This window comes from Harpia harpyja, chromosome 8, assembly GCF_026419915.1.
Source record: "Harpia harpyja isolate bHarHar1 chromosome 8, bHarHar1 primary haplotype, whole genome shotgun sequence".
In the NCBI taxonomy this organism is placed as follows: Eukaryota; Metazoa; Chordata; class Aves; order Accipitriformes; family Accipitridae; genus Harpia; species Harpia harpyja.
Window position 1 is genome coordinate 13,914,267 of NC_068947.1, and position 25,024 is coordinate 13,939,290.

A 25,024-nucleotide genomic window follows, 5' to 3' on the forward strand; every position below is an offset into this window, starting at 1 on the left:
ATCAGGAGGCCCCGCCCCACTTCCCCCGGCTAGGGGAGGCGGTGGTTCGCCGAGAGATGCCGCCTGGCGCCAGACGGGGGAGGGGAGTGGGCGGGGCGGGGCCGCTGGCGGCAGCCGGCCCCGCCCCGCTGAGGCGCCTCGGCCAGGGTGGTGGGGGGGCGGTGCCGGCGGCCGCCGGAGAGCGGGGAGCGTCCCCCCGCCTCCCCCCCCCCTCCAATCCGGCTGGATCCTGTTGCGGTGCCGCTGGCGCTGCTGGGATGGATTGGGGGGGGGGGGGGCGGTTTCCCTGCGCAGCGAGGCTGGCTCGCAGGCAGCCGCAGCGGCTCGCCGTGAGGCACCCAGCGCGCGCAGCAGCCGGGCGGGAGCCGCCGCAGCTCCGGGGGTCGCGGCCGGGAGCCGCCGCCGCGCAGCCTCGCCATGCCGAAGAGAAAGGTGAAGCGGGCGGGAGCGAGCGGGGCCGCCGACGGGGAACCGGGCTGCCCGGAGCGGCCCCCGCGCCACCGCCGCAGGGGCGGGCGCGGTGGAGGGCGATCTGACCGCGCGGGGACGGGGCTCGGCGGGAAGCGGCCGCCCCGCGGGCAGCGGTGCGGCGGCCGCCAGCGCTGTGCTGAGCGGGGGCCGGCGCCTGCCCCGTGCCGGCCGGCTCGGCGTAGCCCCTGGCGGGAGCCCCGCCGGGGGCGGCGGTCGGCGGTGTCTGGAAGGTTCGGCGGGGGCTCGCCGGGCGCCTCGCCTCTCCGGGACTCGAAATCCGAAAGCGGCGGCGGCCGGCGGGAAGGGGCGGGCGGGGGGGCGGGCGAGCGGCGGCGTCACGTGCCCGCCCCGCCGCCGTCTCCGCTGAGGCGCCTGCGCCGCCTGACCCGCGCTGTTTGTGTCGGCAGGTGACGGTGGCGGACGGGGAGGCCCCCGAGGAGGTAGGTGCCCGGGGCGGGGCGGGGCGGGGGGCGGCCGGGCGGGGCCCGCCGCCGGCCCCCCCGCCCGCTCGCTCGCTCACTCACGCCGTTTCTCTCTCTGTTCCCTGCCTGCAGCCGAAGAGGCGATCGGCGCGGCTGTCCGCTGTGAGTAGGGGAGCGAGAGGGGGGCGGGGGGGGGGGGGAGGGCTGCGTGTCTTCCCGGACCGAAAAGGGGATTACCGAGGGCTGAATCTCTCCCTTGCTTGTTCTTCCCTCTCAGAAACCTGCTCCTGCCAAAGCGGAGCCGAAACCCAAGAAGTTAGCGGCAAAGGTGAGAGTCCGCGGGAGGAGGAGGGGGTCGAGTTCGCTGTGCCCGTGCCTGGTGGCCTCCCGTCCCGTGTCGTCGGTGCGCGGTGTGTGAGCGGTCTCGCTCCTCCTCGCGTGTTCCCTGTGGGAATGCTTACCGAGCTGCCGTATCGTGTTCAGGTGCTCCTGCTGGTACCTGCAGGTGCTTTCCGCCGCTGTTTGAGTAGATCCTTGTTAAGCGCTTGGCGCATTGCCTAGAAATGTGGGCACCGATTCACAGGTGTTGGATGGCGGTTTGGTACTAAGCAGAACTGCTTGGATGTTGAAGCAACCATACCTAGGATTGTATTTCATTGCTGTAACAAAAGGGGGTAAAATACACTCACAATTTAAAGCAGTGTGTTAGGACAGGAAAAAAATATTTGAATTTCTTAGGTAGCCACCGAAAATGATCTGAGTTTCCACACATGTAGTCTAGCTTTCAGGTCTTTGTGTGCGCGTGTAAGTAAGCGTGGTTTGGTATGACCCTTCAATTTTTCAGTGTAGCCTTCACCGTGCTAGTAACTGAGGTGTAAAATTCTTTGTTTCTTGGGAGAAGTAAGAGGCTGTGTATCTGTTGGCTTGTTGGTATACGTATTTTCAAGTGTTCCTTTGTGATTATAAGATTTTCTCTTTAATGTATGGATTAAAAGCATTTCAAATACACTCACATCGAACTCTGCTTTGCAGACTTATTGATGTTTTCATTTTATTAATCCTACTGAACGGTTTCTTATCAGTAATGCACCTTCATTCCAATGGTTTGAATATCAGTGCATTCCCATCCTCAAAGCTGAAGACCTAAAGAAGTTGGGGAAGCTTTCCAATTTTACTTCAGTTCTGATTCTCTTTTTGACCAGTGTTTTTGTGTGGTGCATCTACTTCTTAATGCTGCTAGTTGATGCTGACTGATACGCATGATACTGACTTGCTGCCTGTAACTACTTTACTTCCAGAAAGAAACATTTCCACAGGTCATAGCTGGGAACATATTCATGTAAACCAAGTACATCGCAAACAATTGTCATCTTAGAATATTCAGTAGAATGCCTTGCACGAGGCCCCCATGGAATGCTGCTGTAATGTGAATATGTAAAAATCTTTTTTTTTTTTTTTTTATTACCATTGGCAATTCAAATAAATCTAAAACTTGTTTTACATTTGATCCTCTTTGTTCTAAAACTCATGCTGTCACTAAAATCTTGTGTCATTTGGAAACTTTCTCATTGTTAATGTAAAAATCTCATTTGTTCGCATTTTACTTCTCCAGCTTCAGTGCGTTCTCTCTCATTTTAGCTATTTCTGGACTTTCTTTAAATGGGTTGCAGAAATACTTCACTGTTACATACCAGTCAAATGTTAGATTTTTAATTTTTTTTTTTAATTATTATCTTTTTCTGTATTTGATACATTAAAAGATGCTTCTCTGCATCAAGTTCGTAACTCTAAAACTTTCATGACAGTATTTTTTCTGGTTGGGAGAAGTTTGCTCACTATGGAGTTACTTGGTGGGGTTTTTTTAAATAAATATTGATGAAGAAAAACATATTTTGACAGTCAAAACACAGAAGTCTGTGTGTTGTGAAATTGTCTGTTACCCGAATTCGTAATACTGAGTTTAGCCTTTATAACTTTTTAAAAAGAGTTTTTTTCCATTAGCGTTTCAACTGTTTTCTCCATGCTCTTGAGGATTTAAAATTTTTTTTCTAAAAATAGGAGTAAAGAATTTCTAAAGTCTTCTGACATTGACGATTTAGTTATGTGACATAAGATGCTTCAGCATTAGATTTTTTTACCTTACATCTCTTGTGTATGTAATGTAACTTACGGCGTGTTTGTATCCAGTGGTGTAAAATGCTTAGCACTTTTGCTCAATAGTTGCAATTGGCTGACAAAACCATATTTTCATGAAGATGGTATTTTACATGAGCATTCATGTAAAATAGGAAATGTATTCAGGTAGCTATTAAAAAGTTGCATGTGTGACGTGAGGAAGTTGCATGCTTTTGGTAAGGAAGAATGCTTGGAGTGAAGATAGTATGGAATGCTTGTGACCAAATGGTTTCTAATAGTAATCTGAGATACATATTTCTACAGTACTTAAAATATGCAAAAATGATAACTTTATTTCTTAGAGTGAATATTAGGTCAGAGACAACAAATTAGGACATAATTTGAAGAACATAGTTATAAAATGCGTGCAACATTTTTAATGAGATTAGACACATTTTAGGGTGGATCAGTGTAGTGGTCTTCTGCTTAGAGGTATAAATGCATTATGTTCTCTTGCCACTTACGTTGTACCTGCCCAGAAAAAGCGTTACAGTTTGTCATTTATTGAAAATTTTTGTTAGTATTATTATGTTTGACAGATGGTGTCAAAACCAGTGCATTTATGTAATTGTGAATTGATAGGAATATTTTGTAAGTAGGGGGATCAGCCAGAGGACAGGCAAGCTTTGTAGCATCTGGTTGCAGTAAGGAGCGTCTGGGAGGTTGTATTACATACTTATATGAAAGTAGCTCTTGAACAAATACCTCTTCCTTACCCATTTAACAACAGTCGTGTAGGTACAGAGGATGTGTCTGAGGTACTAACACAGGAGCACTGAAAATGATACTTGGTTACGTTGCTGAAATTCCCACCTGTCAATGTAAGAGGAAAGATAGTGTTTGAAGTGTTTTGTATTTTTTAGAAAGCAGAAGGACTGCATTGCTATTTTTTTAATGCACCGCGAGGTTAAATCATATATTACAAATTGCTCTGTCTAGCCACTAGAGTCTAGTTATCTTCTCATCCCAGTTTGATTCTGTCATTTTACTGACTATCCGAAACTGTGATTGTTTGTCTATATATAGTTTGGAAAGCTTTTTGGCAGTTGAACTGTGTATTAGCTCATTGGTTGTTGGTAGCAGCTTTTACTGTTTAGCAAGTCTATCTTGGTTTTGTGTAGTTTTTATTATTTTCGAGGTTTACCTAGTAGGTCATAGGAACTTACTTACTGGACATTTATTTCATTGTAGGATAAATCTGAGGAAAAGAAAGCTCCATCAAAGGGGAAAAAAGGGCCTAAAGGAAAACAGACAGAAGAGACAAGCCAAGAACAGACAAAGGACAACTTGCCTGCAGAAAATGGGGAAGCTAAAAGTGAGGAGGTAAAGTTGTCTGTATTCTTCGGTGCAAAGCACCTGGATAACTTACTGTACTGGTTTATCCAAACATCTAGCAGAAACATAAGCAGTTCTTACAATAGAATCTATTTCTGCTAAAAGAAAGATGTAGGGTATTGAAATATTAGTACACATACCTGGAAAATTATAGTTGCCCCAAAAAGAGTTGCAGTGATGTGATAACAGTCCCTGAAATTAAGGAAAAAGGTGAGAATTTTACCAAAGTTCCTTCAGAGAGGGGCTGTTTTCCCTGTGGGTAGGTCCTGGCAAAATAATACATACCGGGTGTACAGAGGGGATATTGCTCTGGGGGGAGCGGTGGGGTGGGGTGGGCGGGTATCCGTCTTTGGAGGGTTTGGTTTGGGTTTTAGTCTGCCTTTGCTGTTGCTGGAAGAGAGGTTCCTTCTTGCTACAAAAGTTTTTTGACAAATGCAATATTCATTGTCTTGGGACTGGAAACAGTTTTCACTGAAAATCCAAAGTTGAAACGATTTAACCAAAGTTGAGGTAACATTTATAGGAGTCACAGATGCAGACACTGCTCGTAGAAGGGACACAGATACAGACACTGCTGGTGCAGGGATGGAAGAGAAAGCGCAAAAACTACTTGTTGTGGCTGAAGAAATAAATGTGCCAAATCAGCCCTGGCTGTAATATTGTGCTAAAATGGCTGCATTGCTGAAGTTTTTGGAGTCCCGATCATCTAACTTAAAACATCCTCCACACCGTATTCTTTTTCTGGAATGTGGACATAATTTAGTTTCAAATTTAGGACAAGATCTATAGGGAGAAGCAGTGCCTCTTACTAGGGCAGCTGTTAACAACTGGACAAAACACAAGTTTTCATGTGGCAACAGGCCTAGAATTAGTGTCAGGTTTCTGCAATATTGAATGCCTCACTCATTTTAATTAGTTCAGTGGAGTTTGCTGACCAGATAGATGATTTTTTTAATTTAAATCTGTGATTCATGCTTCCTGTCTGGTTGTTGCATTGAGAAGTAATTTTTTTAAGATAGAACAAACGTCTCTCTGAATTGTATCACACTGATCTATCAGTGTGCAGATAGATCCTCAAGTAGAGGAAAAGAGTATTTGGTTTTTAAGTAGACGATGGGTTTTGGTGGGTGAGGAAGGTACAGGATGGTACTTGAGTGTACAAGACAACTTTTCATTTGCAAGCTTACAGTGTGATGTTTGTGAAAAAGTTGTGCTATCACTAGGAATTCTTTAGTTGGCTTACCTGTCTGTGTAGCTCTGGCTCTGTATTACTAGCGCATAATTTGGTCTTTTAATTTGTGTGTGTAGTATTTCAGCAATACCATCGAAAGTTAAATTTGGCAATATTTCTCAACTGGCGTCTGTTTAGTACACTAGTGCAGAGATGATGTAAATTTACAATGGATGATGACTTCTGCAGCACATCTTCATGCTGGTCTCATGTTGGTCACACCAGCTAAAATTGCAGGTTTAATATAATACGTACATCTAGAAGAGGCAGGGGTATAGTCTGTCCTGTTGGACGTTACTGTTTTCAGTCAGAACAATAGCGTCAGCGATGCTATTGTTAATCCATGAAAGGCCAGTGATGACTTCTGGTGACACACAGAGACTAACGCCTGTGAATGGAAATGGCTTCTGTACTTCATCCTTCAAAAGCTTCCCCCAGGTGGCAGTAAAGACTGAACTGGTTCCTCTTTGGGTACTAATGTGGGTAAACAATCTATTCTGCTGGTGGTGCTGCAAAGCTTTGGAATAATTAAGTATAATTTTTATGTTAATACGTATGTTACATTCCTTTTTTTAACCTACATTGCAAATGCAGCGAGTTTTCCGATCTAAATGGAGTTGTAATTTTAATCAATTAAGTTTGTATGAACTTGTTCTGAAGTTGAGGTATAGCATATAGAGACTTGACTTGAAAACCGTATAGCTCTGCTGCTACAGTTCAGTTTCACTTTAATGTATTTTTACAAAATTATGTTTAATGCAGTACTGTGTTTCTAAGTCTTAGCTACTTTAAAACATGGTAAGATTTGAGAATATGTTAACAGTGCTGCACTGAAATTTAAATGCATGAAGTGTGTCTGTCGTGTCTTTTCTAAATGCCCTATATGCAGGGGTTTTAGCTTAGTAGGTTAAAAAGCTTCCTTTTCCTGTCATAAAGGCAGTAATTATTGAAATGGGCTTTGTTCTTTAAAAAAAAGAATAGAAATCCTTTGCAGTGTGTATTGAGTAGTAACAATAGCAACATTCTGAAATTCATACATGATGCATCTGAGGAGATAGAAGCCTTTTCAAGACAGCTTGTTTTTAGTAGGTCATTATCCAAGAGAAATAAGCGGATCATGACCAGTTTATTAAGACTGTAAAGCACGGTATGTAGAAACAAGTCATGGTTGTTCTGTATGTCAAGTTAGCTAACTTGTGTGTTAAAAATACTACGAATTAAGAGGCTGAGTCACTTAGAAACTTTCTGCATTGAAGTGTTCTGGTTTTCTTTCTTCTTTTCAGACCCCAGCATCTGATGCAGCAGTAGAGAAAGAAGCTAAGTCCGAGTAACATCTGGTACCAAGTCTTTAATTGGTGGTCCTTAATACCTTTCTTCTTGTACAATTCAGAGGAATATTTTTATCAACTATTTTGTAAATGCAAGTTTTTTAGTAGTTCTAGAAAACACATTTTTAAAAAGGAGAGAATCCCAACTCAACCCATTTTTTTACATATTTAGATAAGTGTAAATGCTTTTTTTAAGTGGTAAAATCATGTACTGGTTGTCTGTTTTCTATGAAACCAGAAATTAATGGCATGTTACGTTACGGAGAGGACTTTGAAGCCTTGATTAGGCTTCATGTTCCACAGACTGCGAGGGACAGTTTTTCTATCCTATTAAATGAAGCATAACACAGATCAGACTTTGGAATTCGTAATGATATGTTGAGAATGTCTTAACATTTTAGTTATTTATCTTTATCTATGGTTGTACCATCAGTAGAATTGTTTATCTAATAAAACTGCTCCCTAGTGTTGGATTTCTTGCTGAGTGATGTATATCTGTGACAAAGTTATTTTTGGTAGTTGCAGCTTTATTTTTTCCAACAACTTTGTAGCTGTGATGCAAAAGATTGGAAACTTTTGTTCTATCTTTAAATACTGACTAAGTAAAAGTTTCTGTTTGGCAGACATAACTTGTTATGTCAGTATTTGAGATATTGGAACTTCATATCCAGTTTTAAAGGACAGCTTGTCTACAAAGAAGAAACGGAAAATATTTGAAATAGTCTTAGAAAAAAACCAGAATTATAGTTTTTAGATTTAAAAAACTATGTGACTAAAAACAATTGTAAAATTGTTCATAGTGTCTGTGATCACCAAGCAAAAGCCAAATAAATCTTGATTATGAAAGGATGTTTCTGTAGCTCCTGCATTGACTATGACAACTCACAACCTTAGTGGTGTAGCTTTTGATTCTTAACCATGTTCTTAATATTGTTAAAAATGTACTTTTCAAGAGATAGGTGGTAGTGCAGGGAGTGAGTAGCAAGCAGAAAACTGTAGTTGCAGTCTTAATCTGGACTTGCAGTTTGAAAGCTGATAGCCTAGTGCTGCTTCTGTTGCCTTAAAAAAAAAAAAAAGTAAGCATCAGATGTTTTCATCTGTTTGGCATCTAAGAATTTGCATATGCACTCCTGTGTGAAGAACTGCTTTAAGGAAGGTGCACAAAGCAATCCTCTTGAATGTTAACTGATCAGATGGTGTTGCTGTTGTGTTGGAACCGTATTGGAATTTCCCCAAATCCTGCCTTAAAATCAGTAACGCTTCAGATATCTGGGGAAAAATGAACCTGGGCTGTGAACTTCCCCTGGTAGCTGAGTTTATGTAATGGAACCCGTAGAGGATGAGCTGTGGAGCAGCCTGGGCAGGAGCAGGGAGGGAAGCACAAGAAAATTTCCCATTGGGTGCTGATGAGCTGTTAGGTGAGCTTACCATGCTGTGAGCAAGTGTACCTGCTACTTAAGGTTGCAGGTTGACAGAGCGTCATTTCAAATAAAACATACCTGTCCGGAGAGCTAATTCATTACATTGGGTTTGTGTGGCAGGATTTTGGTAGCGGAGGGGCTATGGGGGTGGCTTCTGTGAGAAGCTGCTAGAAGCTTCCCCAATGTCCGACAGAGCCAATGCCAGCCAGCTCCAAGACAGACCCACCAAGGCCGAGCCCGTCAGCAACAGTGATAGTGCCTCTGTGATAACATATTTAAGAAGGGGAAAAAAAAGTTGCTGCAGAACACAAACTGCAGCTGGAGGAGAGAGGAGCGAGAACATGTGAGAGAAACAGCCCTGCAGACACCCAGGTCAGTGAAGAAGGAGGGGGAGGAGATGCTCCAGGCAGCGGAGCAGAGATTCCCCTGCAGCCCGTGGGGAAGACCATGGTGAGGCAGGCTGTACCCCTGCAGCCCATGGAGGTCCACAGTGGAGCAGATATCCACCTGCAGCCCGGGGAGGATCCCATGCCGGAGCAGGGGAATGCCCGAAGGAGGCTGTGACCCCATGGGAAGCCCGTGCTGGAGCAGGCTCCTGGCAGGACCTACGGATCTGTGGAGAGAGGAGCCCACGGAGCAGGTATTCTGGCAGGACTTGTGAGCCTGCAGGGGACCCACGCTGGAGCAGTCTGTGCCTGAAGGACTGCAGCCCATGGAAGGGACCCACACTGGAGCAGTTCGTGAAGAACCGCAGCCCATGGGAAGGACTCAGGTTGGAGAAGTTTGTGGAGAACTGTCCCCTGTGGGAGGTACCCCACACTGGAGCAGGGGAAGGGTGTGAAGAGGAAAAAGCAGCAGAGACAACGTGTGATGAACTGACCACAATCCCCATTCCCTGTCCCCCCTCCACCACTTGCGGGGAGGAGGTAGAGAATTCAGGAGTGAAGTTGAGCCCAGGAAGAAGGGAGGGGTGGGGGGAAGGTGTTTTAAGATTTGGTTTTATTTCTCCTTACCCTGCTCTGGTTTGATTGGCAATAAATTAAATTAATTTCCCCAAGTCGAGTCTGTTTTGCCCGTGACAGTAATTGCTGAGTGATCTCCCTGCCCTTATCTCAACCCACGAGCCTTTCGTTATATTTTCTCTCCCCTGTCCAGCTGAGGAGGGGAGTGATAGGGCGGCTTTGGTGGGCTCCTGGCATCCAGCCAGGGTCAACCCACCACACTGATGTAGTACAAAACTGTTCCAATTCTTCCTTGCTGTATTTGAGAAAATCAAATCAATCTTGCTGAAGATTGAACAGCCTTTCATCAGATGGGGGAATATTAAGTATATATTTAACCTTAAAATAAAACATTGCATCTAGTACAGCATTACTTCAGTGCTCCCACAGAGTGGAGGGTTGTTTTGGGTTTTTTTCCCCCCATTTCACATTATTTTGCTGAATCGCAGCAGGTAGTAGCATGGTTTTATCTTACTGGTCTATTTGATGCCAGTCGGACAACTGTCAGCCTTGTATTGGGAGGAGTCAAGATCAAAAAGTAACGTTCCTTCTTTGATTCTTTTTATTTCCCCTTGACCGAGAACTTGTTTATGCTCTGAAATAACACCTGCAAGCACAGTATCTGCTTCCTGTACATTTTCAGTGCCTTTTTCAAATTGTCATACAGTTATTTCTAAAAAACAATTTAGTTTCACCTCTAACTTTTCTTAAACAATGCTTTCATTTGAGAAAGCATTTTAGCATTTTTAACTCTTCAATATTTAAGCAATGTTTAGCTTTTCTTCAGCTTATATATAGGATGTCCTCTGACACTGGACCATGATACGCTTCTGGTCCCTTTCTACCAGAGCTGTGTTCCTAGCAGAGCGCACCTGGCTTTGGCAGTGGCTTTGGCTTCAAGTTCTTGGGTACTCCAAAACTATATTTATGCCACTTTTTCTAGCCCCCCTGCCTTCCCCCCCAAGCTCCCTTCCAGTTACCTCACTTGTTGGTTTAATTTAGTAGTAGCATGACGTAGCTACATGACATTCTTTTACTTTCTGTTTTGTAGCAAGTCAAAAACACCAGTTAAATGACTAATAAATGAAATAACCTCTCTTACCTCCTCCTACTGAATGCCTACTTCTCATGTGTTTTGAGTCTCTGATGCTGAGATCCTGTTGACTTTCAACATCTTCTATCTAACATCTATTATCCAATAATTTATTGTAACTGCTCCCTGATACTTACTCTTGGGGACAAAAAGGTATTTCTGACTTTATTATGGATGTGAAAGGACTTGGCAGGGCTAAATCGGGTGACAGCTGCTGTCTCGCAGGATAGAGGAATTTTCATGCTGGAAGAAGGAAAGGATAGAGGTAGTTGCATTGGGAGCACAGGAGCCCTAGACCTGTTTGGAGCAGCACAGCCCACTTGATGCGGTAAAGAATGACAGAGGCTTTCCTAATTACATAAAGTATGCCTAGTAAATATGTAGGTGAATCAACTATGGATTTTGATTGATTCTGCAGTAGACAGATACTGTTGCCTTTCTCCACATAGCATGAATGGCAACATGTAACCACCGTGACACCACCAGTTTGGCTACTGGGAAAATGAGGAATTGTATATGTGGGCACTAGATGTCAATTCTGCCAGTGGAGAATTGGAGTGGAAGGCATTTAAATTCGTTTGACAAGAATTTCCATGGGCACGCTTCAGAAAAAGCATTCTTTCCTGTACGATACCAGATACATTTGCTCTGTGCAACTAAGGCATGGAGCAACAGCTAATGCAGGTTTGCATACAGCACTACGGAATACATACATAACGGAGAACCATCCATTTCAAAATACAACAAGAAGAGAACAAAACTTGTTTCTTTGCAGTTACTCAATCGTATTTGTATGCTGCTACTAGTTTTTCTAGTCAAGAGGGTGCTGTTTCATACATGTTCACACTGCACTGTTCTGGAACTCGTTTTCTAGTGTCAGCTTGATCACAGCTCTTTAAAACATGAACGCAGCCAGGACGCTGAAGCACATCCAAGTTTAGCTAATGAAGACTGATTTGTTTAGCCATGAAATCTAAAGGAACGCAGGTATCCTTTAAGAATGATGTGGCTGCTTCCAGCAATACAGGAAGCAAAAAATCATGGATCTCTTTCAAAGAGGGATTTTCAATGGACAGGATACCCTTTTTTTTTTTTTTTTTCCCTTGTACCTGAACTGCGATGCAGGAGCACTGCCCAGGCAGGGGGTGGTGAAGAGCAGGAAGCAGAGGCAGCAGTCTGCCTTGCAGGATGCGCCTGGGGAAACTGCCTGCTGCTGGGCCTGTGCCTCAGGTGCACAAAAGCTCTTTGTCAAAAGCCGAAAGCACATCTCAGGTAGCGAGATCAATAAAATACACACGTATTTCTACAACGATATGTAAACATACTTTATTTCAAAGGTTCTAAAGACTCGTAACAAGCCACCACAGGTGGGGAACAGAAAAGGAAAGGAACAGCTCAGATTTAAAATACAGCGTGAGTATAGCCATTGCTACATCTACATCAGAATTCCTGCTGGGCAGAGGTGAGAAACAACTGTAAGAAGAAAAAAAAAAAAAAATCCCCCCCTGACCAGGCTCCCAAAGCCGGGGTGGGGTGGCTGTGGCACAGCACCCCTTTGCAGAGCGGCAGCGTGGGGGCAAAGCTGCCGGTCTTGGAAAGGTGACGCCCGTGAATTGATGCCTTCCTGCGGGGGCGGTGTGTGGGGAAATACCACCCCCCGAACCGAGGCTCGGGGCAGCCTCGGTGCCCCCGAGCATCACCCCGCGGAGCCTCGGTGGCGCAGGAGGCGACCGATCGGTCCGAGGAGTCGGGAGACCCGCCTCCAGCGGCCAACAAGAGCCAAAAGACGATCGATCACGTGCAAAACCTCCCTGTTTGGTGATGCGGCGGTTCCAAACGCACTCGTGCTGCTGCCCGAGCCCCGCCACCGCGGAGGCGCACCGCCGCACCCGGCCGGCGGCCCAGGGCCGGCCAGGCAACGTGCCGGGCGACCGCCTTCCAGACGAAGGTCTGGGCCCCGCATCGCCCCGGGGAACCGCCGGACCGGAGCCGGCTCCCGGCGCCTTGCCGCGGGCCGCAGCTGGACCCCGCCGGTCCCGGCCCGGCCCGCCCGGGCCGGGCCGGGTCCGCGCCGCCGGTGGTTCTCCGGCGCGGCCGGCGGCAGCTGCGGGCCTCGCGCCTGCCCGCCGACGGGCCCGCGCGCTCCCCCCCCCCCCCCCCCCCCCCCAGCAACGGCAAACGCGCGCTCCCGAGCGCGCGCCCCGTGACACCTCCCCCCACCTCACGGAGCGGCCCCGCCCACCGGCGCGCCGTCACCGACCGCCTTCCTCGCGCAATCCTTCCGCGCCCGGGCCTCTCGTTCCCGCACCGGCCGCCTTCCCCCTCCTCCTCCTCCTCCTCCTCTCCCCGCCGGCCTGCCCCGCCGCCCTCCCCGCACGTTTTCGGCGGCCGCAGGCGCGCCCCCTCCCCCGCGCCGGTCCCCGGGCGCTGCCGGGCCGGGGACTACTTTTTCTCCCCGCCCTCCCCCGGGCGTGCCCGGCGCAGGTGGCGGCGGCGGCGCCGTGGCCGGTCGCGCGGCGGCGATGGCGGCGGCGCCGAGGCAGCGCTAGCGCCAGCGCAGGGGGAGGGGAGCCGGAGCGCGGGCGCGGCGCCCGGCGGGGGGCGGGGGCGGCTCGCTCCCGCGCGCGGAGGAGAGGAGAGGAGAGGGGAGGGGGGGAGCGGTTGGCGGTGGGGGAGGGGCGGCGCTGACAGGGCTATGCCGAGCCGGGCCCTGCCCGCGCCAGGCGCTGCCTGAGCCCTAATCCCTGCCCGGGCAGCAACGGCCGCCGCCGCCAGCAGCGATTGTGCCGAGCGAGCGGGCGAGCGAGCGGGCGAGCGAGCGGCAGCCGCCGGGCCGGGGCCGCCATGGCCGAGCCCCCGGCCTCTTCCAACTCCGGCGGCGTGTCCCTGCCGCTCATTGAATCAGGTAAAACCGCCGGGGCGCGAGCGGCCGCGGGCCAGGGCGAGAGCCGCTGCCGGTGCCGCCGCCGCTCCCTGCCGCCATCTTCCTGCCCGTGATGATGAATTACAGTCACCCCGGGGGCTCCCCCCCCCCCCCCCCGCCCCGGCCAGCCCCCGGACTCATCCCCCGTCTCTCCCCGTGTCTCTTGCAGAGCTCTACTTCCTCATAGCCCGGTTCCTGACCACCGGGCCCTGCAGGAGAGCGCTGAAGGTGAGTAGAGGGGCTCCGCACACTCACCTGGGCGCACAGGCTCAGACCCCTCGGCCGTGGCTGCCGCAAGGAGGATTGAAGGGGAGGTGTGAACAGCCGGTCCCCCCGGTCCCCCTCCCCCTCCCGAGCCCTTTCGCGGCAGCGGCCGCGGCCGCTTGAGAAGCCGGAGGCTTGCTCATCCCTAACTCGGTATTTTTTTTTCCCTTTTCACTGCAGGTGCTGGTGCAGGAGCTGGAGCAGCACCAGGTCTGTGTGGGCTCTGATGAAATCATCTCTCTTGCTGTAGTCAAAAGTTTCCTTTACTTTACAAGTCATTCAGGTTTCTTCCACTCTACTGTCTCAACTTTTTCCCCTCGACACACATTGTTTTGGATGTGATCTATCCCTCCTTCCCCTTTAACCGCTCACTTTTTTTTTTTTTTCCCTTCCGTTTAGTTGCTTCCTAAAAGGTTGGACTGGCAAGGAAATGAGCATTATAGAAGTTATGAAGAATTGGTGAGACTTTCTTTTTTTCTTTCTCCATAAAAAACCCTTTCAATTAGGATGATAACTTTCATGTTAGACCCTTTACCTTTAAAAGTAGGCCCAAAGCTTTACCTTCCAGTTTCATTCCGGCTCTCTTAAGACATTGGAGTTATTTTGGAAAGGGCCTTTAATTTCTTTACATTAGACTAACAAAAACACAAGTGGTGTTTTAAATTGAGGATATTGTTTACATAGCAGAGGTGGAGCTTGGCGTTGTGCATTGGTACATGCCACTGCCTACATACAGGGAAGAACCAATCTGAAGCAAGGTTTCATTTCAGAGTTTCGTGAGCAAGTTTGTTAAGCACGTTTTGATTTGACGATATTTATTTTCTGGTTGGCTTCCTTCATCAGTCCCCTTCAACAGATTAGGAAATGAAATCGCTGTTCAGAAATCAAGGGTTGGCAGTTCTGGTGCCTACGAGTATGCTCTTTATCTCTGACTACTCACTGGTCATAGCTTTGTTTCCAAATATTAGAAAGATAGGAGTGATCTCTCAACAGCATGTACTTATGCCTTCTGTGGCAGATGTTGTTTGCTCTAAATGTTTTAACTTACATCTGTTTCAGAATGGAAAGCTGCCTTTCTCTTGGTGCTTTATTTTACTGCTTCTTAAATGGCAAAGTGTACTTGGCAATTGAATCTTGTGAAATGATGGCCTGGTGGTGCCTGCCCAGGGTGGTTTTATCTTGCTTTATTGTAGCTGATCTTGTTTTCTTTAATCAGATGTTTATTCTCACTTTTTTCCCCCCTAAGATTCAGGCATTCCAGGTTAATTGACTGATTTCTCCCTTACGGGTCAGTTTGTGTATTGTTATAGTTAAATCTCCTTGTCGTCCCTCTTGTGTATATTTGCATAGAGAAGGAATGAAATTTTGCTTAAAACATTTTCTTAATTATTTAAGTGCTGCTTAAAATGATACACGGGATTCCATTTCTTCTACTTGTCAGTGTGGTCAGGTGAGCAAATGAGGTTTTAAATTAATGCTTTAAGTCACTAAAAAGCCTAGTCTTGCTAAACAGGAATACTTTCAAGCTCTGACTTGAATTTAGCAAATGTGGATGTTTAAAAAGGATTGTTTGGGGTTTTTTTGTTAGTCGGTTGGTTTCTTTTTTTTTGACCCCAGTTCTTATGGCAAAAAGTGGTGGTCTTGGGAGATGTCATGTGTGGATTCTTCTGACTTCAGGGTTTTTTTAACTGTGTTTATTATGCATGTACGGTTGTCAGATTAATTCCTTAATATGTGCTACTTCTGCCTCTTTTTCCTACACAATTTAAAAGAAATCTCTACAGAGGGTAATAATATTTCAGAATATCCAGATCAATCTGTTGAAGGTTTTAGATTCTGCTTTTGAGGGACTTTGGGAACCTCTTGTTGTCCCACTGGTCTCACTTTGAATTTGCAGAGACCACAAACAAATGCAATCATGTGGTGCAGTTATTTCTTCTCCTCTTTGTTCGTGATGGAGTTGGAGCAAGACTTTAAAATAACTGCTCCTTCCAAAATGTGAGTAAAACTACTTAAAAAGGAAAGAACTGCAAGGTTTCGTATGCATGCTTCTATCGGGGATTGCATTTGGAATCAGGAATATACTTCCTGATGATGGCATGCAAACAGAATGGTTTATAATGCTTGACGTAACATATGCTGAGCTTTCTGTCCTGAATGTCATGGCTGGTACTGCTCTATACGAATTCAAGAGGCAAAATTTATAAAGAAATGACGAAAAAGTACATTTTTGCAATCTTTGGACTACCAGATATATTTCTCATAATCAACCTTAGGCATCTGATGAGCCAATTTGCTTGGATGTTATTTGGCTGTGTGGTAATGTTAACTATTTGACTGATATTACTGCCTCCCCCCCACCCAGGAATACAACCTATACCCTCTCAAGCTTTATACATTACTTGGATTTTTATTATTAAAACAAGTATTAAGTTGTGGCTTAAATCATATGTTCTCAATACTCAGTATGCATTCGGGCAACTTTTTGTTGAACAGATCTTACATGACAGCATGTGGTATTTTTATTCCCACTGTTCTGATGACGAGATCAGCCTTGTCAGGACTTCACTCGTGTATGTTCAGTTGGTAGGCTAAGGGAATAGCATCATAAGCGTGAGCTGGTTCTGCCTGCGTTCTGAGCTACGTGGGCAAGAGGCCACATACCTGTGTTGGTGTGGCCCTCTGCCTCTCCTGGGTGTATTGGCTGGGAATAGTCTGGCTGCTGAAGTAGCAGTGTGGCTTCTGGGTCTAACTGGTTTTATGTGGCCAGATCAGAGAGTGGAGTAGGCATGGGGCTGTTTGTGCCTGCTGATTCAGACTTCCCCAATAGTTGAAATTTGTGATTCTTATGGTCTGGTTTACTCGAGTCTGTGTAAACTCTACTTTGCATCTTTAACTTCTGCATTATTGTGATTGACTTTATAGTTAGATACGGATTTTTTTCACTGAACTGCCAGAAAGAAGAGAGGAAAAAAAAAATCAAAAACCACACACATCTGTTCTTGACTGAGACATCTGAGTGTGTGTGGGGGTGTATTTTTTTAGACTGTTATGTGTAGATAGTATGGGATCCTTCCTGAATGGACGGATGACTGTTTTGATCCTTTTGGTTTAGGGAAGAAGGGCAGTCTTATGCTGTGTAGTACTGGTTCTTCAAGGAAACTATTTCCAGAGAGATTATACTCAAACCTACTAGTTTGCAGTTTAGTGAACAAGTGCTGTGCGACTGAAGTACTAGTTGCATAAATTTTTGTGCTTGATTATGAAAAAATTCTCCCTGATCTTGAGTTGTGAAGGTTTGAATTTTATTTATTTTTAAGAAAAATAATTGGGTGAATTGGGCGAAGACACTCATTGTAGGGTGCCGCACAAACGGGTGCCACACATGTAAATATTGCAGGCTTTCAGTAGTAAAATACCGAGGTGCAGTAAGTAGTTTTACTGCAGTCATTTTTACTACAGCTCTCCCATTCTTGGAGAGTACTCACTGAATTTATGAGATCAGAGCTTAACAGAACTGATTCTGTTTTGCAAGTTGAACTTAAAAAATATTTAAACAATGTTTAATATACCTGTGGATACTGATGCTTTTAGATTCATCTGTTCTGGATGTACCATATATATTTTTAAACCTTAAATTTCTGTCAGGTGCTGTCCAACAAACACGTGGCTCCAGACCATTTGTTACAAATTTGCAAGCGTATTGGCCCTATACTGGATAAGGAGATACCACCCAGCATTTCGAGAGTGAATTCCTTACTTGGTGCAGGGAGACAGTCATTGTTACGTACAGCAAAAGGTATGGTTTGTTCATTATTTGAAATGACTATGATACGTTTTCGTAAGTGTATGGTGAAGACTTTTGGAATACTTAAAAGTGGTGAGCTTTCACCAAAATTGGCCCCCGCTTCTTCTGTACTGTGTTTAATGAGCCAAAACACTAGCAATCTGTGTATTAATGGTATAGATGTATACTGGTTGTCGTGAAGGGAAGGTTTTAAGTTGCATCACAAGAATTATTGTTACTCTGAGTGCTGAGGCTGCTGAACATGGCCAGTTTTCGGTGTTAATGCAATATAATGAATCATCAGGACACAGGTGCTACTTCTCTAACATCTCCTGACACTCCCAGTAGTATATTGGCCCGTGTTGGTTTTGAATGCGATAGCTGTTGTACTCTGTTCAGTGCAAATGTGAGACAGTAACACCAGTTTTCTCAAAAAACTTTCTCAAAATTTTTTCTCAAAAAAAATCTTTTCTTGGTTAATGCAAATGGCATCAAAATTAGTACTTGCGAATTCTGTATGTATGCAGGAAGAAAGTCCTTGCCCGTAACTTAAAGGGAATGGTTGGCAATGCATAATAAGCACATAGTTTATTTGATAGAGCAGTTTTTAGCTTTAGACTTATCTCTTTGAATGTTTCTGGGAGGGGGGGTGTTTATGTGTTTGTGTGAAGTTCTGTTGGGTAGCTAGATGCTATGAAGTGGGACTGGTTTATGGGATACTGTTGTGTTTTCAGTTATCTGTCCTAACTGCTTTAAAGGATGCACACTGAATGGCAGTGACTGTTCTATCCTCAAAATCAGGATTGCAATTACTTCAGCATGAGTGTGTCATAATAACTGCCAGTGTGGGAATTTTTTTAAGAATCGCAGAATTGTCAGGTTGGAAGGGACCTCTTGAGATCATCTAGTTAAATAATTTCATACTAATAAATATTCAATAAATATTAATAATTTATGAATAAGTATTCATGAAAATGTTAAAAATCTTAAATCTTTTGCACTGACAACTAGTAGGAAAATTCAGTTGAAAAGTTACTCTTGTTTTACATGAACTGCAGGGGCATCACCATTTAGGAGTAATTTCAAAGCTTGGTGGTTGGTTGTGTTGCGTTTTTTTCCTCCTTCTATTACTATATTAAATGGATTTTTCTCTCCTCTGACGCTACACTGTTCATGAAAAGTTTTGGGGCGTTTGGTGTTTCTAGTTTTTTAGTTTCAATTCGGTGTCTGAGACCACCTATAGGTACGTTCTTTACCATGTTTTGGAACTGCAGTTCTCTTGGCATTTTTAATATGTACTTATGACGAACTTCAACCAATTGGTTTTAAAGATTGCAGGAGCACTGTTTGGAAGGGCTCTGCATTTGCTGCTCTTCATAGAGGAAGACCTCCTGAAATTCCTGTGAACTATGGCACACCACCAAATCTTGGTAAGCTCTTTTCAACACTCATCCCTGCTGCTGTGAGCGTGTGATGTGTATCTTGATTCTGGCCTTGCTACAATGCTAATAATTGCACCTCAGAACTGGATCTGGAGGCTTATGTGAAGAAATTCATATGACTTCACTGGAGTTAGGAATTGGGTACAAAGGTCTGCCTGCAGCACGAGTGAGACAGTAGCCTCTAGATGACATCTTTTTCTTTTGTAAAGCCACTGTATTAATTAGATAAACCTACAGAAAATACAAATCATTCTCCTTTGGATAGAAGGACTCTTGTATGATTTAATGTATAGAAAGCCATGGGAAGATAAAGATAACATTTAGCACTTCTTATTTAGAGACTGAAGTTTTGATTAGAGCAAGTTTAATATACTGTCTTGGTTTTATACATAGGAAAAAATAGCAAATACAAAAAAAGTGACTTTATGCAATCTGAAAGTCGCTTCTGTTAAGTCCTTAAGTAGTATATTAATGGAAGTTAAATCATGGTTTAGAATAAACATGTTTTAAACATCAATATGTTCATTCTTTGATTTCTTTGTGTTCTAGTGGAAGTACATCGAGCAAAACAATTAACTGGATATGCAAAGTTCAGTACTTCATTTCCAGGAAGTATGTATCAGCATATCAAGATGCACAGACGGATTCTTGGCCATCTTTCTTCTGTATATTGTGTTGCATTCGATAGGACTGGACATAGAATATTTACTGTGAGTTGATGAAATAGATTCGAATCTGAATATAGTCCTAGATGGATGCAAGGAAAAGAACTTTGAAATGCATGTTATGCTAAAACTTCTGGAGGTGGTGTCAGTAGTGTTAAAATGTAGCCGATTAGCTCCATCGCGGTGCTTAAGTAGAACAATTTGATGTAACTAAAGGTCGGAAACATGTAAGAAATTGTTGTACTTAATATCTGGTCAGGTGTTGACATAGATGTAGGAGCTTTATTTCTGTCAGCCTAAGTAGTATACATAGTTTTAAATTGAAGTGTAATTTACCAAGCTGTGGAAAAACATAGTTAGGTTCTTTAAAGGAAACCTAGAACTCTTATTCTGAATGTCTTTGAAAATCCTTGCTGAGTGTAATAAATATTTATTTCTAGGGCTCGGATGACTGTTTGGTAAAGATTTGGTCAACTCATAACGGCAGGTTATTTGCCACGTTACGAGGACATTCAGCGGAGATTTCCGATATGGCTGTCAATTATGAAAACACTATGATTGCAGCTGGAAGCTGTGATAAAATGATCAGAGTGTGGTGTCTGAGAACTTGTGCACCAGTTGCGGTCCTCCATGGACATACAGGGTCAATTACCTCATTACAGGTATGGGTTTTTTTAAGTGTTTCTACATATTGAAGCACAAATAATGTAGATGGATTGTAAGAAGCAGCCAGTCCACGAAACTCAGTTTCACTTGACAGCGTGGTATGGAAAGTTTGAAGGTATTTTAATCAAATAGTAGAAAACAAGAAGTAATTTGGGCAAAAAAAAAAAAAGATGCTCTTTCACCTAATTTGAAAAGTTAAGAGTCTGCCTTAGTAGCAGGATTTAGATTGTTGGGACACCCTAAGATTAGCTAACTATCATATTGGTAAGAAATAACCAGTTTCCTTGGTTTCTTATTGAAATTGAGAAACATAGTTACATGAATGCTCTACACCAATAGAGCCTTCTATCTTTGTGTTAAAACTTCTTGAAAAGGAAGATTAATACCTCATTTTCAGTTTGTGGTGAAAAGTACTTTGTGGTTGCTGTTACTAGGTTACTTGCGAAGTATACATCTTACTGTTTCATGTCCAAGTGCAAGGAACTGATGTTCCGCTTCCCATGAAGGCTGGCACGTGAACAGCAAATAACTTTCACTGTGCCTATCACTGTGGTTTTCACATGACTGAAATTATGTGTGACTGCCTGTGGGAATATTAAAATCTGAACATTTAAACACTGATGTGAAAAACTAGTCAAAACCACAGGAGAAACCTGCTATTATAAAAAAAAAAAAAAAGAAAAAAAAAGAAAAAATAAAGTTCCTTACCTCCCTGAAATTCCTGTATATTTAACTGAAGATAATGACAGGAATCCTTCTTCACTTAAAAAAGATCACTACCTGTAATATTTGAGCTGTTGGAACCAAAGAGAATTTCTGGGAAATATCGTGTCCTCCTATTGTCTGTTACTGGAGATGTGATATGCTGGTTTATGTGGGTGAGTGTTCTGATCCAGTATGTGGATTCTTACAACTTCTGTGATATGGGTATTTGTCTTAATCTCAAAAATATGAGTTACTTCAAAAGTGCAAAGATGTTCAGTGTAATATGTTGTGTATTTAAATTTGAAGGCATTGTGATAACTTTGCGCTATTGGTAGTCCTTTGGATTCAGTCTTGTTTTGGCCTTTTTAATTCCTTATTTAACAGATAAACTAGTAGTTCATTATCCAGATTTGCTGTGTTTTCCAATGAGACAAACAGGCTTATGTTGAGGGGTGAAGAGTGGCTACCTGCCAGCTTGTGAAGTTCAGTACAAAAAATAATTTTGCAGTTTTCTCAGAAGTGCTGCCTCTGAGAGTAATCTTCATATTTGCAGAATTTCTGTGGCATTCATTGCAATTGTTTTGTTTCTCTGTTTTTTAATGGCAAAGTACTTACTCGTGGTGTTTCTTTTATTGTAGTATGGTGGATTTTTTTTTGTTTAAGCATTCTTAATACTATAATTGCAATACATACAATTTATATGGCCGTTTCCAACGGTGGTAGTAGTAATTAATGAACAATTTAATCAGCTTGTGTAACCTGTGTTCTGTAATGTGTTCTGAAGGGTAGCTCTGTGCATAGCAGTAAATCCATATCTTAAAGAAGTATGTGTGAGGACTTGTATAAATTCATATGTATTGCTGGGTTACACATACTCGGATTATCTGATAACTGATGCTCTGCTTAATTATAGAATTTAAAAAGTAAGCCTGTCTAGTGAAACATCCATCCTTTTTTTTTTTTTTCCAGTCTGCTCTGCTCATTACTTCATTCATCGAAAAAAATTTTTTGTCAATGATTGTGGTTAGTTAAGACTTGAAAAACAAAGCAGTGAATAGATTGGTTTTATATAATGCAATAATTGAAACATAGACCACAAACTTATTTTAAAGTACAGGAGACGTTATTTTGTAAACATTAAAAATGACAGTTATCAACAACTGCTTTACCAGTTTTATTTGAAAAATCCAAAGTAAATCAAGGTTTTACATTAATGTTCTTAGAAGTTTGTAAACAGTTTCTAAATATCTCTTTTTGTATGTGTCTGATTTTACTTTATTCTCTTTAGTTTAGTCCAATGGTGAAAGGCTCCATGCGATACATGGTCTCTACTGGTGCAGATGGAACTGTTTGCTTTTGGCAATGGGATACAGATTCCATGAAATTCAAGTATGTAAATGGGTTGCTGATTAACTCTATGCCATACTATGATTGATTAAAATAAGTCGAGTACTTTTAAATAGCTAAAAAGATTTGATTTTTTGTGATAATAAAAATGTTGTGGAAATAATCTATTATATAATTATTTTAAAGCACCATCACTAACTATATCCTTTACAAATTTATGTTATTCCGTTGTCCTGGGAGATTAGCTGGGAAATATATTAACTTTTTACTACACTGAAATTACAAATGTAGGACAACTAGAATTGCTGCAAATGTGAATATGGTGGAACAGTATAATAAAACTTTTTGTTTATGTTGAGTTTTCAACAGTCCTGTAGTTTTGGGATGTCTCTTACAGAACTTGCATGCAGAGTGTGTTCAGGATAGTTTTTAAATGTCCTATATGTGATTGCTGTTTATTTGAACAAAAAAAAATTATTACTGGAAAGAAGAGATCTGAGATGAGCAGTCTGTATCTAGTATTGTGTCATATAATGGTAGTTGGTATAAAATGATCCATTTTACATTAGAGCAGCTATTTTAAAAAAAAAAACCCAGTACTTCAGAAAGCGGAAGATTATTTTGGTTTTTAGTTCACACTTGTGATTTTAAGTTAGTAGAATTGCAGCCAAAACTATCAAAGGCATAGTTTCATCTGAAGAATCTTTTAGGGCTGTAAGTTATAGGAGAAGAGTGTTTAAACTGTATCATTAATTGTTCTTCTAAAACTAGTTTAGAAGACTGTATGAGGTATAAACATCATTTAAAGTAGTTTAAGCATGGACTTAAATTGGTTTAAGCATTGGTAGGTCTCAGGAGCATTCTTGGAATTTGAGTCTCTGTACTGTGTATCAAACAAATATGAGAAATATACTGAAGGTCTCAACATTTCCTTTGATAAACAGAAAAGTAGTACAATAATGAGTAGAAACCTATAATGCTTGTAAGTGGCACAGTTTGCTGGATTTCTCCTTGGTGTAGTTCTTAGTAGCTACTTGCTGTGAGATTATAGCATGTCAGCTGGAAGAGTGTGTACATGACTTGCAGAACAGGAAACCAGTCTTTTAAATCACCGTGTGCACAGTGTTGCAAAACTTTTACATGAAATTTTATGATTTTGCACAGCATTCTGCAGTAATGGTATTTGGTGGGCCTTACTTCATGTACTGTTGGTGGTTTGTAATGTGAGGGCAAGAGTTCAGTATTTTGTGGATATGTTATGGAGGGGGTAAATTGTACTTACTGAAGGATGAGAGAGAATAAACATTCTTTGGCATGTCATGTTATCCTTGCTAGGTAATAGCATCTTGCAGAAAAAGCCATAAGCTGTGTGAGCTTCAAATATCATTTGTGTATGTGTGTACAGTAATTTTGAAAAGTAAACCTTATTGCTCATCCTCCTGCACAAGATTTACAGATGTTACTGTATGTATTTAAGAAGTACCTGTTATGTAGATGTTTGAAGAAACATACCTTCATGTTTTGAAATGTTGATAAAAGCCAAGTTTTGTGTGGCATGTCCTGTTTCAAGCATCTTTTCTTTTTAAGCAATCGGCCAGTGAAATTCACAGAGAAACCTAGACCAGGCGTTCAGATGCTTTGTTCTTCATTCAGTGTAGGTAAGTCACGTACAGATTGAGTTTAGCATTGTGATATCTCTTCTTTCCTCGTAAGTAGTTATTACAATACTCTGGTTGTAACAGCTTTAAAATATACAAAACCAGCAGCTGTGTAGTAAGTAATTGTATGTTAGCCTATGACATAATTAAATAATGTGACTTGCCTTAGCTAACAGTGAAAGGCAGTTGAACTAAGTGATACTATTTTCCTTTTGCGGTTGGTGATTTTACATAAGTAAAAGTCACCTGATGCTTCTTTACTTTTTATCCATCTTTACTGGATTTTTATTTTTGTTTAATCCCTTAGTATAATGTCAGGGATTTGCAAAATTAGTTCTCTAAGATACCACAGTCAACAGCAGTGGAAGTGGTCACTGTCAGTAGTAGGAGGTCCTGATTCTGTGTCGGTTGTATGCAGGGATAGTCATAAAGATCCCTTCTTTCTTAAGAATCCACCAATGTATCTATAAATGTGCTTCACTCCTGGCTTGTAGTCTTCTTTCATTCTAATCATGTGGGTGACTTGTGGGAAGGCTTACTGGTACCAGACAGCATGAACATTAGAAGAAACTTGAGAATTTTAGAAATAAAATACAAATCAAAGTGTAGCTTGTTAATGTTGTCAGGATATAGCCCTCAATTGTGTTTGGGTTTGGGTTTTTTTGAGGCTTGCTTTGTTCGGGGTATTTTTGACAGCACTTACAGGTGCCCAGAGACAGATCTTACTATTGATGCCACCACAGTTAAATACTGTTGTACTTATACTGGTTTACTTATGCTTCTACCCAGTTTTGAAGCAATTCGCATGCCACAAATGAGACATACGCTACAGTGAAAGTGTCATCTAGATAATTCTGATGATGACTAGCCGTATTGCCCATAGTTGAAGGCTTCTGTGCGCAATCAGTGGTGTTAGATGTTTCAGCATTCCCCTAGTTATATGTTTTAAAATCTTTGTAATACTGAGTAAGACTATTTATTTTCACTATGGCTGAGAGAGCTTGCTGGGACAAGACGGTTATTTCCTTCCACATCTGTATGTCAGTGGAAGAGCATTAAAAATGACAGTCTTCAGTTTTTTGGTTTTTGG

General features: G+C 43.0%; 2 protein-coding genes across 3 annotated transcripts in view; both read left to right on the forward strand.

Annotated features, from left to right (window-relative positions):
• Positions 1-252: 252 nt before the first annotated feature.
• Positions 253-7,811, forward strand: HMGN1 (high mobility group nucleosome binding domain 1). The gene is made up of 6 exons (XM_052794176.1): positions 253-432; positions 879-911; positions 1,026-1,055; positions 1,171-1,221; positions 4,260-4,391; positions 6,918-7,811. The coding sequence occupies exons 1-6, from the start codon at positions 418-420 to the stop codon at positions 6,963-6,965; spliced, it is 309 nt and encodes a 102-aa protein (XP_052650136.1). The 5' UTR covers positions 253-417; the 3' UTR covers positions 6,966-7,811.
• Positions 7,812-13,273: 5,462 nt separating this feature from the next.
• Positions 13,274-25,024, forward strand: part of BRWD1 (bromodomain and WD repeat domain containing 1) — a 66,520-nt gene continuing 54,769 nt past the window's right edge. Inside the window, exons 1-10 of one of the 2 annotated variants that reach the window (XM_052794168.1) lie at positions 13,274-13,382; positions 13,570-13,628; positions 13,845-13,874; positions 14,064-14,123; positions 17,313-17,463; positions 18,783-18,881; positions 19,443-19,603; positions 19,999-20,220; positions 22,218-22,318; positions 23,864-23,934. In XM_052794168.1, coding sequence (XP_052650128.1) covers positions 13,322-13,382; positions 13,570-13,628; positions 13,845-13,874; positions 14,064-14,123; positions 17,313-17,463; positions 18,783-18,881; positions 19,443-19,603; positions 19,999-20,220; positions 22,218-22,318; positions 23,864-23,934 — 1,015 coding nt within the window. In that variant the 5' untranslated portion in view covers positions 13,274-13,321. Of the gene's footprint in view, positions 13,383-13,569; positions 13,629-13,699; positions 13,715-13,844; positions 13,875-14,063; positions 14,124-17,312; positions 17,464-18,782; positions 18,882-19,442; positions 19,604-19,998; positions 20,221-22,217; positions 22,319-23,863; positions 23,935-25,024 lie in introns of those variants that run through there. The other variant, XM_052794169.1, reaches the window with a different exon arrangement.